At 40.9% G+C, this 17,447-nt stretch overlaps 1 protein-coding gene across 1 annotated transcript in view; it reads left to right on the top strand.

Annotated features, from left to right (window-relative positions):
- The window catches only part of SND1 (staphylococcal nuclease and tudor domain containing 1), a 444,881-nt gene that overhangs the window by 253,933 nt on the left and 173,501 nt on the right, over positions 1–17,447 (top strand). Inside the window, exon 14 of the mRNA XM_012473984.2 lies at positions 7,156–7,228. Coding sequence (XP_012329407.2) covers positions 7,156–7,228 — 73 coding nt within the window. The remainder of the gene's footprint in view (positions 1–7,155; positions 7,229–17,447) is intronic.

Here is a 17,447-nt window from a genome sequence, read left to right as displayed (position 1 = left end):
GTCTCTTTTAGGCATATCCCTATCCTGCTTCTGCTCTAATCCATGGAAATCCCTCAGGAGAACTATAGTTCAAATAATTAATCACTGATACATCAATGCACAGAATTTTATAGCTACTTGTGAACGGGAAATCCACTTCATAGCTTTCTTTCATTTGCAGGATTCTCTTTACATCTACATTTCTTGTAAACTCCCTTGTACATTTCTGTTTTATCCTAAGCTGCTTCTGACTCTCCCCTCCACCAGTACCCTCCAGCTTTGTGCCCAGAAGTTGAGAGGTATTACTTCCCATTGCTCTTGCTTTTGTATCAAGGTCAGAGAGCCAAATCTCTGGAGTATGGCAATGAATTTTTTCCAGTAGGTCAGAGTAAATGTAGCTCACACTGGAAAACCATTTTCCAAACTGAACATTGTCACAGAATTGTTGCTTTTCACTCAGTCAAAAGACAAATTAAAACTTTCTGTAACTGATATGTTTGTGTTATGGTAACAAGTATTTTACCAGGTGTTTTGAGGGTAAAAACAAAAACACATGCTCTAGTGGTGATTTCAGTGAACAAGTAAATAATTACAAGTATAATTACAAAAATGGAGAATATATATGAGTAGCTGGGATACATAGGGAAGGGAGCACCCAGATTGATGGGTTATCTACAAATAGAGTCCACGAGAGAAGGCATGTTCTGCTTGGTTTGCCTTGGTAAAGGGAGATGGAAAGCAAATGACAATTTCTTGCCCTATGACAACAGTTTCTTATCCTAAGGAAGTAATTGGCAAGGTGCTCATCAGTTTGCCTTGAAGTTATTCCTCATGGCATTATCTATAATAGTAGAACTATTCACATAAATATCTAGCAACAGGGGATTGATTACAATTTTGAGCCGTGCATTCATATATGATAGATTTCCTGTGCACCTATTAAAAGTGATGATTAAAGGGTTTTTTTTTCTGGAAATAGGATTATGAGTCATTATTTCCTGAAATTTTTTTCTGATGGACTTGGTAATCAGAACAGCAAAAACTATAAAATCAGTGTTCAGGCAGCTTTGAGTAATCCACCTTCCTGAGGCAGCCCTGTCCTCTCAGGAAGATTTTAGACTGCTAATAACCACTACTACTTAGCTCTAATATTCCTTTGATCCTAATCTGGGATAGTAGAGTTTACAACTGTGTTCTCCTCATCTCTAGCATTGAGTTGGCGGTTCTCTGCCTTGGAGTTCATAATCCCTTTCCTCCCCCTTACCTCCACTGCAGATCCGTTGTCATACCCAGCACAATAGTATGTGTCTTCATTCCTTCCTTATGTTAGCTTTAGACGAGATCATGACCTAGAGTTCTTTGTTATTTGCTTCACTGCCTCATAATACCTGCTAACTCATTAGTCCGCCCACCTTCCCTTGACCGTAGGACTCAATTTCCTCATTTCCAGTCTATGCACTCTCAATCTTTTCTGTCTTTCTCATCAGTAATTCTCATTTTCGTTGAAAATGCAGCTGCATAATCTTAGTGCCCCCACCTACCATTCTGCACCTGTTCCTGTTCTGTATCTTGTTTTCTGAGTGGTGCCTCCCTGTCGCTTCCTCCAGCTGCCAAGGAACTGGAAGAAAGGCCAAAGGAATTGTTTATTGCTGCCGTGTTTCATTGATATCTGTATTTGGTTCATGCTGAAAAACCGTATTCCTCAATGTGACCTGAAACACAATGAGATGTGCTTTGGAAGTTTACCAAGTTTTTTACTCTTTGTTCTGCTTTTTAACCTTTTCTGTTGGAATTAATTTTTCTTCCTACTGAGTCATTTCTCCTTTAGTATATAGTAGGAGTTCCTTGCAATCCTGCTATTTGGTTCTGTTTTACTGTTTACAGTGGTCAAGCTTTGCTCCTACTCACTGCCACTCAGATTCTTGCCCATCTCCTGCAGTTCCAGGAGACTTAATGTGGGATGTGATGCTTTTGTTCTGGATGCTCCTCTGCTTCTGTTTCTGCTCAGAGGCCAGTCTTCAGCTGCTTCTGCCCTGCAGAATAGATCATGAAAGTATGCTTCTGGGAAAGCCAACAAACCCCATTCTTTTCCCTTACGGTCACTTGGGCATTGTCCCTGTCTCCAATTTGAAATATTTTCGCTGTTCTGCATTAGTCAGTCAGTTACCAAACATTTGTTCAGCTTTACTTGGCACACTTTAATTTAACTAGATGGCCCTGAATTTATATAATTATGGAAGGATTGCTGTCTGTTAAATACTATAATAAAGATTAAGGGCAGAATACTAACCCTCAAGGGGCCTGTAGTCTAGCTACAGAAATAAAGATTAATACATGAAACAATTTGAAAGTCATATGTTGCAGCTTCCATGCTGAACTGAGTGATACCTGTAGGAGTTCACCTAGGACCCCAGGTTTTCTGTTGTCATAACTATTTTATGATTATAGTGCGGTTGTGGCTACAGACACGTGATACTCTTTTCAATGTAGCATTGACCTAGACTGACAAGTAGAATCAAGGGGGAAGCAAAAGCCCAAGGGACACACATAATTAATAACTTGCGTGTAGCGGGCATGAAGAAAATGGGCCTAATTGGATTAGGAGTAATGTGGAAATCATGTATATACATAAACTAGGACCACATGGTCGGGGCCCATGAAAGCCAAGTCTGATAATTTCCACTTGATTTCACAAGCTGGTTGTCTTTGTTTGGGCTATAAGTAGGGGAGGAAAATGATGATGTTGATTTTTATTGAGAAATGATGTGACAGTGGTGTGCACTGTTCAGTTAAAGTGTGTGTAGTTTCAAAAGGGATTGATTGAATTCAGTTAAAATACTCCTGATGTTATCTTGAAATAAATTGGTGAGGGCCTAGCCCAAGAGAGTTCCAAAAGGGCCAAGTGAGTACAATTATGAAAGAATGTTGGATGTAGGGGTAAAGCAAAAACAGAGTGAAGGGACATCATGGAGCCTGGTTACCAGGAAAGCATTGTTAAAAGGAAGTTACAGATGAGATGTGTTCAGGGGTCCTGATCTCTCTCAGCTCTATAGCCTCCTTGCCCCATCATCTCCCTGCCACCTATTACGTGCCATTTCTGCTTTCTATCACTTTATTTTCTTTAGATCTCTTTCATATCTGAAAGTAGTTCTTTTTGTAAAACTGTTGAAAGCTCCTGCTCCCTCAGAAAATTCACAGATACTTTAGGGTGGATCAGAGATATTTCTAGCATCCAAGCTGATGCTCAGTGTGTCTCCAGGTTAAGGATTCCTGATGTGATAACTATTTTATGATTGTGATAAGGTTGAATCTAGCCATAAATCCTTTGAGTTTCTTTGTAAGCTCACAAAAATGTTTGTTCAGAATAACAGTCTTCCATCATTGAATTGGCAGTAAGATGGAGGCCTGTTCATTGGCACAGGAGAGACTGTGACTGTGGTGCTAAGACTTCCAGCTTGGAGAGCATTGGTCTTGGGATTTTCTAGATGAACCAGGGACTGCAAACCTAAGAGCAGACTCTTGCTTGGCATGAAATGTGTGCAGATTCTAATCTTGTGCTGAGGCCATGGAGATGATCTCCCCGCAAAAATGTCCTCGTCTGCCTTTACAAAGTGGTAGGTTTTTTCTTGTAGAGGAAAGGCAGCAGCTACCATGTGAGAATTTTCAAACTTTGTTGTTTAAAGAAAGCAGAGTTTTCCAGTGGTCTGAATAGAGTTCATCTTCCCACACTCGAGCACCATACAGCCCCATGGTTCTTAGAAACAACCTAGAAAGCTGAGTTTTCATCCTTGTGTTGCCCTCCACTCCTTGGCACGTATGCGGATATATACTTACTTTCCCTGACTGGTGATGATGTTTGTCCGTTATTGACACTGGTAGTCTTTGCAGTCTTTGTACTGCTGCATCTTGGAGAAGAAAGCTTAGGAGTAGGCTGTGTTCTGCCCCACTGCTTCCTTTCTCCTGGCTGGCCTGCACACCAGCCTGCCTTTGTGAGGAAGCAGCTATTAAGCAGACACAGCAGGAGAAGTTTAGAAGTCAGGAGTTTCATTCCTTGCCTAATGAAAAGGGATGCAGAGCTGTGGCTTAGGCCCGCAGGGAAAGGCAGTGTGGGGAGGGGGAGTTTGTGTTTGCTCTATAGAGCAGATACAGTGGAAACCAGCCTGTGGTCTGCCTACCTTCCCACGTCGCAAAGACAGAGCTCCACGAATCTATCCCAGAGAAACTGGGTTATGTGAGATGCAGAGGAGAACCCCACTGAGAAGTGGTAGCAAGGCAGTACACCTTGTTTTCAGCAGAGCCTGGGTCTCCATGTCATGTATCCTCATAGCCTGGAGTAAAGACATATGTGGCAGGCCTCCCCTGTTGGCATTCGCTCCTCTCCTCTGTGCGATTCATTCCTGAATTCTTACCCTGGGCACTTCCCCCAAATACTCTTTCGTGGAGAATCTCTTGCTGTGGCATCAGCCTTGTGACAGGCAGAGGGAGTTTTTCTGGAGATGTGAGAGCCAGAAGCAAATCAGCCTCGGCATGGGGAAGAAGACCTTTGCTGAAGCAGGTCATTCTGCTCATTTCTCACAGATCCCTCTCACTTTGTAGCCTGGATCTAGTATGCTACTAAGAGGCTAGAGCGCTTCCTAGGTGGGCATATTTGAATTTAATGGTTAACTACCTATTGTTAACTTTGAATTTTGCTTCTCTTTTATGAAGAATTAACAAAATAAGGACTGCTTCTCAGTTTATATATGATGGTACAGTGCTAATTTCTTGCTGCCTCTTGAATGTGCCAGAAATGGATCGAGTTTAACGATAATATTTAAAGCGTGAAAAAATTGTCTTTGAACATTTTCCCAAAATTTATGCCAGAACACAAATAAGTATCTGATAATATGCTTTTTAGAAACAGGGTAGAACATGAATATTATCAAGACAATTTTAAAGACCGTGTTGCTGTTATTGTTTTAAATGTCATATGTACACCATTATCCACATTTTCCAGTTTTTGATGTTAATTTTTTCCTCTTTGGTAGCATATTTAGTCTTGGTTAAGTCCTAGATTTCTGCTTATAGCACAGAGATACTTTGTGGTCACAGAAAGAAGGCAGAATTATAGTTTCCTACCTCATTGCTTTTGCCTCGAGGATCTTTGCTTTCTAACTTACTGCTCAGGCCCTGTTCTTTTTTCCTTATAGTATATGAGATGCTCTCCAGCCCCCAGGAAAGGCCACGATTTCAGCAGTGCTCTAACTTGAACCTGTTTACAGAACAGATGTGTTTATTTTGTTTGTCCTTGTTTTTAAAGGATAAGGCTGTAGGCATTTAGTGCCCCATAGGACCTGCAGAAAGCTTTGCAGGTCTTGCCTTGAAGGAGCTGAGGTATGGTCAGAGTGGGAGGGAGCATGTCTTGCATCACGGAAGCTTCGATCTTAAGGCTGCTCCTTCCAATTTACAGTAGCAAAATAAGGAGAGCCTGTTGGTGGCAGAGGAAGTTATAGAAATAGGACATGCAAGATGTAAGCAGGGCTTTGGGAGGTGGAAGAGTTGGATCGTTAGTTGGCTGCTAGCCACCAACCTCTAGTCTTTTACTGGTAGCTTGCAAATCCCAAGGGGTGAGGGGCAAAGCTTGAGAATCAGCCTTGGTCCCTGACCACTAATAGGATCCCTGAATGATAAATCACTAGCGGAAATTGTAAAAGGAAATATTCTTACCCATTTGCAATTTCTTTTACTTTATTTTGAGACAGAGTCTCACTCTTTGGCCCAGGTTAGAGTGCAGTGGAACGATCTCATCCCACTTCAACCTCAGCCTCCTGGGTTCAAGCGATTCTTCTGCCTCAGCCTCCCAAGTAGCTAGGATTACAGGCATTTGCCACCACACTTGACTGAGTTTTGGACTTTTTTAGTAGAGTCGGGGTTCTGCATGTTGGCCAGGCTGGTCTCGAATGCCTGGCTTCAAGTGATCTGCCCTGCCCGCCTTAGCCTCCCAAAGTGCTGGGCCCCATTTGCAATTTCTAGAGCTGAAGCCCCGTGGCTTCAGGAGGAGCCAGGAGAATCAAGGAATTTGGAAGTGCTGTCTTTCAGTTAGCATTTCGGATCAGAGTGAAAGAGAGGCTATGATTTTTATTTTCTTGTTAATTCAGTACTTGCCGTCATCAAGGAGTAGACACTAGATAGTAAGGAAAACTTCTGTTGTTTCTGAACCAGAAGCATTTCAAATCAGTTGAGTGAGGGACAGATCTCCTGGGATGAAGGAAGGGGGCTCAGGTGGATGATAAAAGCCCAAGTATGACTGTTCTACTTAGCACTGAGTAAACCCACCCAACAAGATTCATGGGAACATCTCTAGTTCTCTGTCTCTTAAGCTCAGAACTCTTCCCTGCTGATGTCTGCAGGCTGGCAGTGCACAGGAAAGCCTTATCCAACAGTGTAGGGACCAAGTGATGATTCACCAGTTGCTTTTATTCTGTGGTCCTTCATTGTTATACCGGTTATCATACCGAATGATGCTTAGGCTTCTGTCCCCAGAGCTACCACTCAGAGGACTGGGTGATTAGAGCAAACCAACCCATGGCTGAGGTTGGCAGAATCCCAGAGTTCCCTTTAAATCCCCTCTTATTATAGCTCAGACTGATTGAAAATGAGACTTAATGTCAGTTATGTAGCATTTGCTAATTTTTTTTCCCTACTGTTAAGTGACTTTTCCCTACAATATTGCTCCATTCAGGGCAACTTATCTTTTTACCTGGGAGGAACTTATTTCCATTAGAATTGGAACACTAGCCACATATTTTACATTTAAAATGTTTCATGTGATTAAGCTCCGAATCGTTATTACTTCTGTTTCTTAGGTGGGTGCTCCTCTAACTGATTCCTCTTTTGTGCCTGGAACAATGCCTTTAATTTGGAAACAAGTAAGGGAGCCCACTGATTACCAAGCACACTGTTAGCGGCAACTGGCAGCCAAGTGCTAGTAACTGGGCTTAAGAGAAGAGCAGCTTTATAATCCCCCCTCTACCAAATCCTCTTGCACAGACCGGCTACTCAGCAGTGTACAGTGTGACTTGTGTAGTCATACATCCCCACTTTAACAACCCTCGATTCTCTTTTCATTTTTACACCCTCCTACCCCTTCCCATTGTGATTCTTATTTTAATCGGTTTTTCTCTTCTTCCTTAACAGAGCTATTAAGAATGGCAAAGGATTGCATAGCAAGAAGGAAGTGCCTATCCACCGAGTCGCAGATATATCTGGGGTGAGTCGAGTGAGTCCCTGAATAAAGCTGTGTGGCTCAGAGGTTCAAGAGCGCGTCTGCATATTTGCTGAAGGACTTCAGCTTATGTGTTTTCTCTAGCTCACTCCTTTTCAGGCACTGAATGTGATTTTTTTTTTCCCCTGGGGCATCTACTTAGGTTTCTATAGGGAGCCTGTTTTATAATCTGGAAAAGCAGAATTAACTTCATTCTTTTTCTTTACCTGAACTGTCTCTATGTTGCTTTTTCATTTTTAATTACTGTATTTTGAGTTTGGAAGGTGCTTCTTCTCTGTTGTATTAAAATAAAATTGCCTCTTTTTAAAACCCCTGTCCAGTTCTTTCTGTGAGTGGGAAGTCTTACTGGCAAAAGGTCAAGTATAGGTTTTAGGACAAGTATATGAATTAATCATGATTTCCTCATGATCTCTTGTTCCTCTGCTTGCCTGTAAGTGGGACAGAATAGAGAAATGTATGAACATCCTTTGGGATAATGCATATAGATAATAAAAAAGAATCAATGGCACCATTATTTTAGCATTCTCCATAGGCTGTATCCAAGTGATTCTTTAGCTATAAGGACTTTACCTTTGAACGTTTAGGGTCTCTTTGGCTGAACAGATCTTTTTATTAGTTGAGGTGGTTTGTTCATTTAGTCAACAAGTGCTTATTGAGTGCTTGCTGTATGCCAGGAATTGCTGTAAGCACTGAGAATATGGCAATGAAGAAAACTGATGAAGTCCCTACAATCAAGTGGGAAAGGGAGGCAGTTGCAATACCAGGTAGCAAAAACTACTGTGAAGAGAAAGAAAACTGGCTGAGGGGATAGAGAGTGGTATAAGTGCTGATTTTGATCAGGTGACCAAAAAAGGCACTCTGTTGCTGAGACACACACCATCCATTTCAACTCAGTCACTAATGGTTAAGAAGAAAATCTTAGCTTAGGCACTTGGGGAATTTGCCTTCAGCACTGGGAAGAAAATACTAGTATAAACAAAAGTTCTAGAGCTTGGCCTAGGCTGCAGGAGTAATGAATCAGAGTGTATTATCTTCCTGTTATGTGGTGTGCCCAGGCCTGGCTGAGGCTTTTTCTGTTGCTCCTGGTGATTGCTTGCTACAAATGTGTCTGGCAGGCTCCCTTTTGCCTAGGTGTAGGAGTCCCCTGCTCATCTTAAACAATGGGACTCCATTGAGCTTTTCTTTCTCTATAACCAGTTACTGCAGATTATAGTTAAACAGTGTTACCTGCAACACGTTAACTGGACTTCAGTCTAGAGGTTGGGGCCTCTGTTAAGTAGGTGAAATAAAGTGATATGTACTTTTTGTGGCTTAGAATCCTGAGAAGCCCAGAAACCTGTAGCTAATGGCCTTTGAGCCACAGGTAACTATGGTGTATCTGCTGATGTTCATTTTTAACAGATGTGACTCACCCAGCGCAGTGTTACTTGGCTTATTTTCTGTGGAGCTTACCTGGCTGAGTTATTCCTTGCATTTATATTATTAATATTTTTATGTATGTGCTGAGGCATTCTCAATTCTTTCCTTAATATTGGTCTTTTGGTAAAGCTATTATAGTAATAAGAGGGCAAATTTTTGGCGGTTTATTAGCAGGAGAAAAAAAGTATCAGTGTTTTGGAAAATGCAATGAAAGCCCTTTTACACAAAGGGCCAAATATGCTCATCCAAAAGCTTATGTGAGGCCCACACTCCAGGGCCTTCCAAAAGCTGATTTCAGCTGTGGGGATAGGTTCTGTCCTTGATCCCACCTGAGTTCATTTCTAGTTCTGATTTCACACCAGCAGTGAGGTGAAGCAACTCTAAGGAGGTTTTGAGGCCTTGGGGCTGTCCTCTCCGCACCCCTCAACGTGGTGTCCTAAAGATCTTTATTGCCATCTCTGAATCTTATGCTATCTCCTTCTTTGATGACTTCTGATGCTTTTTTAATTCCTTTATTTCTGTCATCATTAGCAGTGGGTCTTGTGAAATTTGTCTTCATTTATTTATTTATTTTTATTCCTACCCCACCAACGCCCCCTTAAACTGTAGCTCAGTTTCTGTAGCTTAAACTGTAGCTCAGCAAAAACAATAATAAGCGTAAGATAAAGAACAGCTGAGAAACCTGAGATCAAGAACACTGACACGCATATTCCAACTTTTTCTATTTCAATTTGTATTATCTTTTCTGTCTCCATATTGGAGGATCGGTTTGCTATTAAGTTATTTAAACATAAATGCCAATTAAATTTCCCTCAGTCACCACATAAATAAAAGAGTAAGGCCTGGGCAAGAAGGAGACTGAACGTGAAAAAGCTACTCAATTTAAATGGATGCCAGATATGACCTTGTCTGCCCGAATCACAAATTATTCAGCTGAGATTGCAGTTTTTTTGTACCCGCTTTAATAGAGTTTTGTCTTTTCCTACCTTCTAACCTTCCCTTCTTCCCATCACAGAGTTATGTCCGTGTGTAAGTTGGATGCCCTTGTTCCACTTAAGTGAGATATATGGGTTTTCTGCTTCCTGAAGCATGCTGGCGATTTTGCTGTCTGAGGGACAGGTGTGGGGTCAGATGGCAAACGGTTTATACCTAGATGATAAATAAACGGGGAAAAAATACAATGTAATGTACATATATGTAATGGTTTCACAGAGGTTTCTTAATTGTTTTCTAATCTTTAACGGTGTTACCTACTGCCCCAGATTGATCCCCCTCTTAGTTGCAGGCCATGATAAATGGAGGTTTTTGTTAAGCCGACAGTGTAGGCAATATGTTGCCAAAATAATTTACAATGAACTGGTGTTTGTGCATAATACCTCTCACCACCCTCCTCTCCATCCCAGTACGCGTCGTTGGTGAGGGAAAATTTAAAAAAGACATGCATAAGTGCACATTCTGTCTCCTAAACACTCTTAAGAAATGTGTTGTATGGAAGAGATATCTGATAGGGCAAATAACCTGTAATTTTGTTCTAGTCTTAACCGCCTTCATCTTTAGGAACTGAGTTTCTACTCCTTTTACGTTATCTCCTTTTGCCGTTTAAAAAATGATTTCACAGAGTAATGGTCAGAGCGCATTAAAATGTTTTTGTATGAAGACCTAGCAAATACAAGTCCTGCTTAGCTGATTGCAGGAGTAAGTAATCCAAGCACAGGAGTGTGAGGTTGATGGCTTGCCTTGGTAGGTAAGATACCAGCCTCTGTAGTGGCCGAATAAGCAGGTCTTCTTGTTATTAGAGGTGAGTTTTGATGTCAGGGTCAACTGAGTGTTGTGTTTTCCATAAGATGGACAGTACATCTGCATATAACACCAACTGAACAAACCCCCTATTTGTCTAGGGCTTTGATTAAAAACTTGGCCTGCTAGACCAAGCATGGTGGCTGACGCCTGTAATCCCAACGCTTTGGGAGACAGAGATGGGAGGATTGCTTAAGGTCGGTAGTGCAAGACCAGCCTGGTCACCATAGTGAGACCCCATCTCTACCAACAACAACAACAACAACAAAAAAAAACATCTTGACCCATCTGCATCTTTTACACCTATTTTTAGGGTAACTACTAAAGGAAGAAAATTACATACTCCCAAGCTGGTACCTTCGATCCTGAAGAAGTTACTGGTTTTCTGTTATTTCTAATTTTTCCCAGTGTGTAGGAACTGTGGTATTAGAAGTACCAGCCACTGCTGTCATTTCTATCATAGTCTGGTTTCCTAATTTTAGGCCAAGGATGTTCCAGAGTGTGTAGAACCAGCTGAGAATTTGACCAACTTGGTACTAGGTCTTATTTGATTTGGAAGGTGGTTCTGTGGTAACTGTTTCACTTCATATATCCATGTTTTCATTGTTAGTGGTTTTGTTTTTCCTTGATCCTGTCTGAGCTCCCTCCCTTGCCAGCATAGAAAAAGTTGGAATATTCATGTCAGTGTTCTTTATCTCAGGTTTCTCAGCTGTTCTTTATCTTAGGTTTATTATTGTTTTTGCTGTAGCCTGCTCTGTAATAAATACAATCTCCTGCAGATACAGAGTGTAAAACAGGCAATAAAATGGGGCTGCTGCATGGCCTACTGTTGTTCTGGTAGATCAGACAAATCAATTATGGTTCCAAGATTAGAGAGAGCTCCCTACTCCTCAAGTTGCAGCCAGCCCTGTGAGTGTTGATTTTACCTTTTAGCTTTACCTCCACTTCTCCATCTTCCTTTTATATGGGATTAGGACTCAATGAGTCATAGTGTGTATCTGAATTTTCTTCTCTGTCCTTTTTCTTTCGTGTCTCTCCTCTGTACATGAGGAGTTACAATGTTTGTTTGATGGTACAAGAAGATAGCATTCTCTTCAGTCTTATTTCTGAAAGTCTCAGAATGGGGGTTGTCTTTCTTTGAATATATTTTGCCTTTTCATATTATGTAGTCCTGACAATTCGTTTGTTAATTTCACTATTACAGTATTTACTCACTTCATCCATGGGTCTTTTTCTCTTAACTGCTGCTGTGCTCCTTTGGACGTTTATCATGTTGTGGCTTGGTATCTTGCTCATGTTGCATAGTACTTTTTTATAACTGCCTTTCTCCATGACTGATTTTGTTGGAAATGAATAGTATTACACTGATATATGTGTGTGTGTGTGTGTGTGTGTGTGTGTGTATGTGTGTATATATATATTTTTTTTCTTTTTTTTTTTTTAAGGAGACACAGTCTATTTTGTCACCAAGGTTGGACTAGGGCACAGTGGCACAATCATAGCTCACTGCAACCTTGCACGCCTGGGCTCAGTTGATCCTCCTAACTCAGACTCCTGAGTAACTGGGTCTACAGGTGCACGCCATCAAACCCACAGGATCTTGCTATGTTGCTTAGGCTGATACCAAACTCCTCGCCTCAAGAGATCCTCCCACTTTGGCCTTCCAAAGTATTGCTATTATAGGCATGATATAATAGGTGATATATCATGGCTAGGTGATCCTGCACCACATATATAATAGGCTAGGTGATCCTGCACCACACCTAGCCTAAAAAATTAAGCCATGGGTTGGAGTTATCCAATGACTAGCTTTGGGGAAGGTGCAGGGCACAAGGGAAGGAAGTCAGACATTTAGGTCCCTGTTATTCATGGGACGAAGTGAATCATGAAATGAAGACTTACAGAGTTGACCAGTGGGATTCTAACTTGCTAATATAAAGGATTGAAGTGTTCCTTTAAAACAGATAGATAAGGTTAAATAAATAGATAAGAGGTAGATTGGCAGACAGGGTTGGATTTTCTCCAGCCTTTCCACCTGACCGCTGCCTTCAGTTTCTGGTTTTCATTGCCCTCTTAAACTTAAATAGCACTGTCATCCTTTCTTTGAGATTTCTGTAGGTGTTACCTTTCCTTAGCTCTTTACGAATATTTAGGCCTTGATGGAAACATAAGAAAAAAATTAATATTCTTTTTGGCTAAAGAGAAGTTTAAAAAAAGGCTGAGCACGGTGGCTCATACCTGTAATCCCAGCACTTTGGGAGGCCAAGGCAGGTGGATCACCTGAGGTCAGGAGTTCAAGACCAGCCTGGCCAATATGGCAAAACCCCATCTCTACTAAAAAATGCCAAAAAAATTAGCCAGCCATGGTGGCAGGCATCTGTAATCCCAGCTACTTGGGAGGCTGAGGCAGGGAGAATTGCGTCAACCCAGAAGGCAGAGGTTGCAGTGAGCTGAGAGCCCCACTGCACTCCAGCCTCGGCAACAGAGCTAGACTCTGGCTTTAAAAGAAAAACAAAAAAAGAGAGATAATTAAAAAAAGAAAATAGTGGTTTGCCTGGTAAGTCTGAAGAAGGTAAAAGGAACAAAATCACCCAGAGGCTTTATGAGTTAAGTCTGTGTTAAATTGCAGTTTATCATCTTAAATGTTTTCTGGCCTACCTAGTTTCAATTTATTTTTCTTACTCTCATGATTCTAGCATTCCTTTCAGCTTTCTGTTTTTTCTAATCTCTGGTATTTGATGACACAAATACTCTCTGAGTGTTTTTGCTTTTTGTTGTTTTAAACAGCCCTTCCCTTTTTTACCCGCCTTGGCCCTGCATCATGTTCTCATGTATCTCGTGCCTATTGCAGTCTAAGTTACTGTACAGATGGCACAACATCAAGGCCTATGGTTCTGCCAGGTGGGTTTCTGTGACCTGGAAGGGTTGCCTAGCACTGGAGCTTCATTCACATAGTCACTCTTGGCTCCACTGCTGGGCTCTGCATTTGCTACCCTGGGAAAATCCCAAAGGAACTCTGGAAGAGCCAGCTCGCTGTCTGTGGAACTTGCTCTCCAGATTAAGCAGTGTGTGCTCTCTAAATATGGTTGGCCCCTTGCCTGGAAGTGATGGTTAGTAGAAGTGTTGGGTTATCCTGGTGGCTTCCTTGCATCCCTGTTGCATTTGGTAGCTCAAGTTGTTACTAATTTAGGCATAGATATTGCTCTATTTCTTCCTCTTTCTTCAAGCAAAGTTTATTGAACTCCACTTGGACTACAATGTGCAGGTGATTGGCCTGAATCCTTGCTCTACAGAAACATGCCATCGGTTCTGTGGCATACAACCTCTGATACCAAAATCGCAGCCACCTTGTAAGTTTCTCCTAGACTTTGGGGGAAAAAAAATCAAACTATCAAACTCTTTTTCTTTTCTTTTTTCTTTTTTCTTTTTAATTTTTATTTTTAAAAACATAGAGATGGAGTCTCACTCTGTCACTCAGACTGGAGTTCAGTGGTGTGATCTCAGCTCACTGTAACCTCTGCCTCCCAAGTTCAAGTGATTCTCCTGCTTCAGCCTCCTGAGGAGCTGGGACTACAGGCATGCCACCACGTTCCGCTAATTTTTTAATTTTTAGTAGAGGTGGGGTTTCACTGTGTTGGTCAGGCTGGTCTTAAAACTATAGGGCCACCCCTCTCTCTAAATAAATTTGAAAGCATTTATGATTTCCCTGGGAATTTTTTAAAAATTCCATTTCAGCGGGTACCACGGTTAGTGGTGGTTGTGTTTCAGTACCTCCTTTTATAGATTTTAGTCCACTTTTTGACTGAGTTGTGTTGTTTTTAGAGGGCACCAAATTTAGGACATGGTTTCTCACTTCTTTTATTTAGCTTCTGTTTAGCATCTTTGTAGACAGAGATGCAGAAATGTGGTCCTGAAGAGATACCATTGATTTCCACCATGTAAGAGAAATGATTTCAAACTTTACATTTTTACTCCTTAGTTTGACTTTTTTTTTGCATCTTTAGCAAATTCACCTCAGCATTCCCAGTAACTTATCTGTATCTGTTCTTTAGTCTCCCTTGAGCCTTTCTGGTTCCCTCATTAATTAGTGATGTTAAAGTAAAATTTTTGACATGAGTTTATTTTATATTTGAATAAGAATTAAGCTTTTACCTTACTGAAAATTATCTTTTAACAGGAGAAACAATTGTAGAAGCAAGAGAAATACAAAATCATGTATATAGTGGGCAATAAAAGATTATAGAATTGTGTGCTTTGAAAATCTTAGTTTTGTTACCTCCAGTGTACCTAGAAAGATGAACAATAATTTGACTGTGAAAGTTCTAAAAAAAGAAAAATTCTAAAGTGAATATGTCTCTTTCATCTGCATCATGTCTGGTTCCAAATGTGTACCTTACTTGGTCTAGCTTTTTGTTCTAAACAGTCTTGTCTTGGAAAATTCAGGCATCAGAGCAGATAACCTTGAGGTAGGGAGCCAGATTGGACTTTGAAGGCAGGGCACAGTTTCTTGTCCCTTGGTGCGAGTGTCCTAGCTCTGCAATTCAACACCTCTGAGAAAATGTTTGCTCAGGTGAGTTGCCCAGAGGTGGAGCGCTGTTGGCAGCAGGGTTTCTTTATTTGTTCCTTCTTACATAACAAAAGCATCTTCTTCCCAATATAATCAGTAGCATGTCAGTGTCGTGGATTCTATTATCAGGAAGCTTTCTGCCATAAATTTTTCTAGTTTCCTTCTGCTTCCTTGTTTAACTGTGCCTTCACAGACGGGAGTGCATGCAAATGAGCTCCTCAGCAACAGGGTCCTAGCTTTTATTGAAGTATACTGAGCTATAATGATTTTTGCCTTTTTCCTTTGTTCAAAGACATGAGAAAGGAAATTGAGGGAGTTAGGAACATTTTTTCCAAATAAAATAGCATCTTTTTCAAACAAGAGTTCCTTTGGCCATAGATTCAGTTATAGCTGGTCCATGCTCTTCAGCTGCTCTCTTTCCCATTCTCTAGGTGCACGTAGATAACACTCTGTGATTCTATTTCATGGGTCAAAATTGGTTAAATGAGCCCATTACAGGCTTGGCAGGGATGAATGTAAGTATATTTTGGAGGCAGTTGACAAAATTTCTGATTCCCAGGTTAAGGTGTGTGATTGGGTTGTCTGATCTGTCCCTTGGCTGCTGAGTGATGTGATGAAACTTGAAATATTTCTGCATAGACCCAGATTCACTCTCCACTTTACCATCGTAACACTTCTTAGCCTTGGATTGAACTCATTTTGTCCTGTGGCTATTGCTTATGTAAACATCTCAAAGCAAGTAATTTTACTAACATAGACATTCTGCTTACTTGTATTTTAAGTCTTCGTGCTTACGACATATTCCCTATAGAATTTGTTGTACAGAATTTTGGACCCTCCTTGCAGTGTTAATATCCAGATATTTTGGAAATCAGAACTCAGGGTTGCTTTGAAATGCCCTGGTAGTTTTCTGCCTCAGTTGTTCAGGAAATGGTGTTGTCAGGAAGAAATTATAGAATTCCTAATACAATATCGAATTTGGAAGGGGCCTTAAAATGTAAGCTATTACCAAGATTTCTAATTTGGAGGAAGACCTATGTTCTATTGATTTGCATTACTGCAATATCGCCAGATACTTCGCCCACAGTAGAGCCCATTTATTTTCTTTATATCATATTCATCTCCTCCACTTCTTAAGGTCCTCAGTCGACTGACTCTGACTTCATTGTTAATTAGCACTTGTTGAATCGCATTTCTTGTTTTTTGCAATGCTGTCTCTTCTCTGCTGCTGGCCATGCCTTCTTCCCTGGCATATGTCTCTTCTTCCATGTAATTTCTCCCTTTTTATCCCCACTACCTTCTGATCATGCCCTTTTTCACCATTTACATAATCATATTACCGTGATGTTGCACCTGTTGATAAATGGGTAACTTCTCAAGTTGTTTAATATGTGTGCATTGGTTTTCCTTACTAGTTTCAAAACTCCTAAGATGGGGATCTTTTTGTATCTCTTTATAGTGCCCAGTTTAGATTCGATTTGCCAAGTGATGGGTTCAGACAGCATGAACTTGTGTTTGGGAAAAAGTGTCCCATACTCCAAGGTACAGGATTAGTAACTATAAGTGGGCAGGTTAGTAAAAGAATGCAACAGAAACGGTGCATGTCTTCTAGAATATACTGGCAGTATGGAGTCATGATCATTAGCACAGCTGTAATATTAGATTACTGGGGTTCAATTGTGCCTCCATTGCTTATTACCTTGACACCTTGGGGAAGTTATTTTTTCTCTCTGTGCCTCAGTTTTCTCCTGTGGGAAATGGGTATGATAATGGCACTTACCTCATTAGATTGTGGTGTGATTGAATGAATTAATACATGTAAGTGTTTTAAACTGTTGACATAATAAGAGCTCAACAGAGAGCAGTGGTTCACATGCCAGTGTTCATTATATTTTTTTGAGACAGGATCTCAGCTCTCTTGCCCAGGCTAGAGTGCAGTGGCACAGTCTCAGATCACTGCAACCTCCCAGGCTCAGGTGATGCTCCTGCGTTAGCCTCCCGAGTAGCTGGGACTACAGGCGTGTGCCACTACGCCCAGCTATTTTTTGTATTTTTTTGTAGAGATTGGGTTTTTTCCATGTTGCCCATGACAGTCTTGAACTCAGGCTCAAGCACGAGCCACTGCACCCAGCCTGGTGTTCATTATTATTAAATTGCTCAACATTCTGCCTAGCACACAGAAAGTCCACTATAAATGAGAGCTGTCATTATCATCCTCAGTAAGTAGTATTTACATTGCAAACTCTTCATCCAATTCAAGTCCCAAATCCTACTTCTCCCTCTCCTGAGTTCTTTTACTGCCTCTTTATCTCTTTTTTGACATTTAACATATGTCATCTCTGGCTTGTTTTTTAAATGCATTCCTCATGTTGAATCAGTGAATGAATGATCAAACAATAAGTATTTATGGAGAGCTTTTCA

This window comes from Aotus nancymaae, unplaced genomic scaffold, assembly GCF_030222135.1.
Source record: "Aotus nancymaae isolate 86718 unplaced genomic scaffold, 86718_ANA_hifiasm-v0.15.2.pri h1tg000002l, whole genome shotgun sequence".
NCBI classification, from domain to species: domain Eukaryota; kingdom Metazoa; phylum Chordata; class Mammalia; order Primates; family Aotidae; genus Aotus; species Aotus nancymaae.
This window is presented reverse-complemented; position numbering and strand designations above follow the sequence as displayed.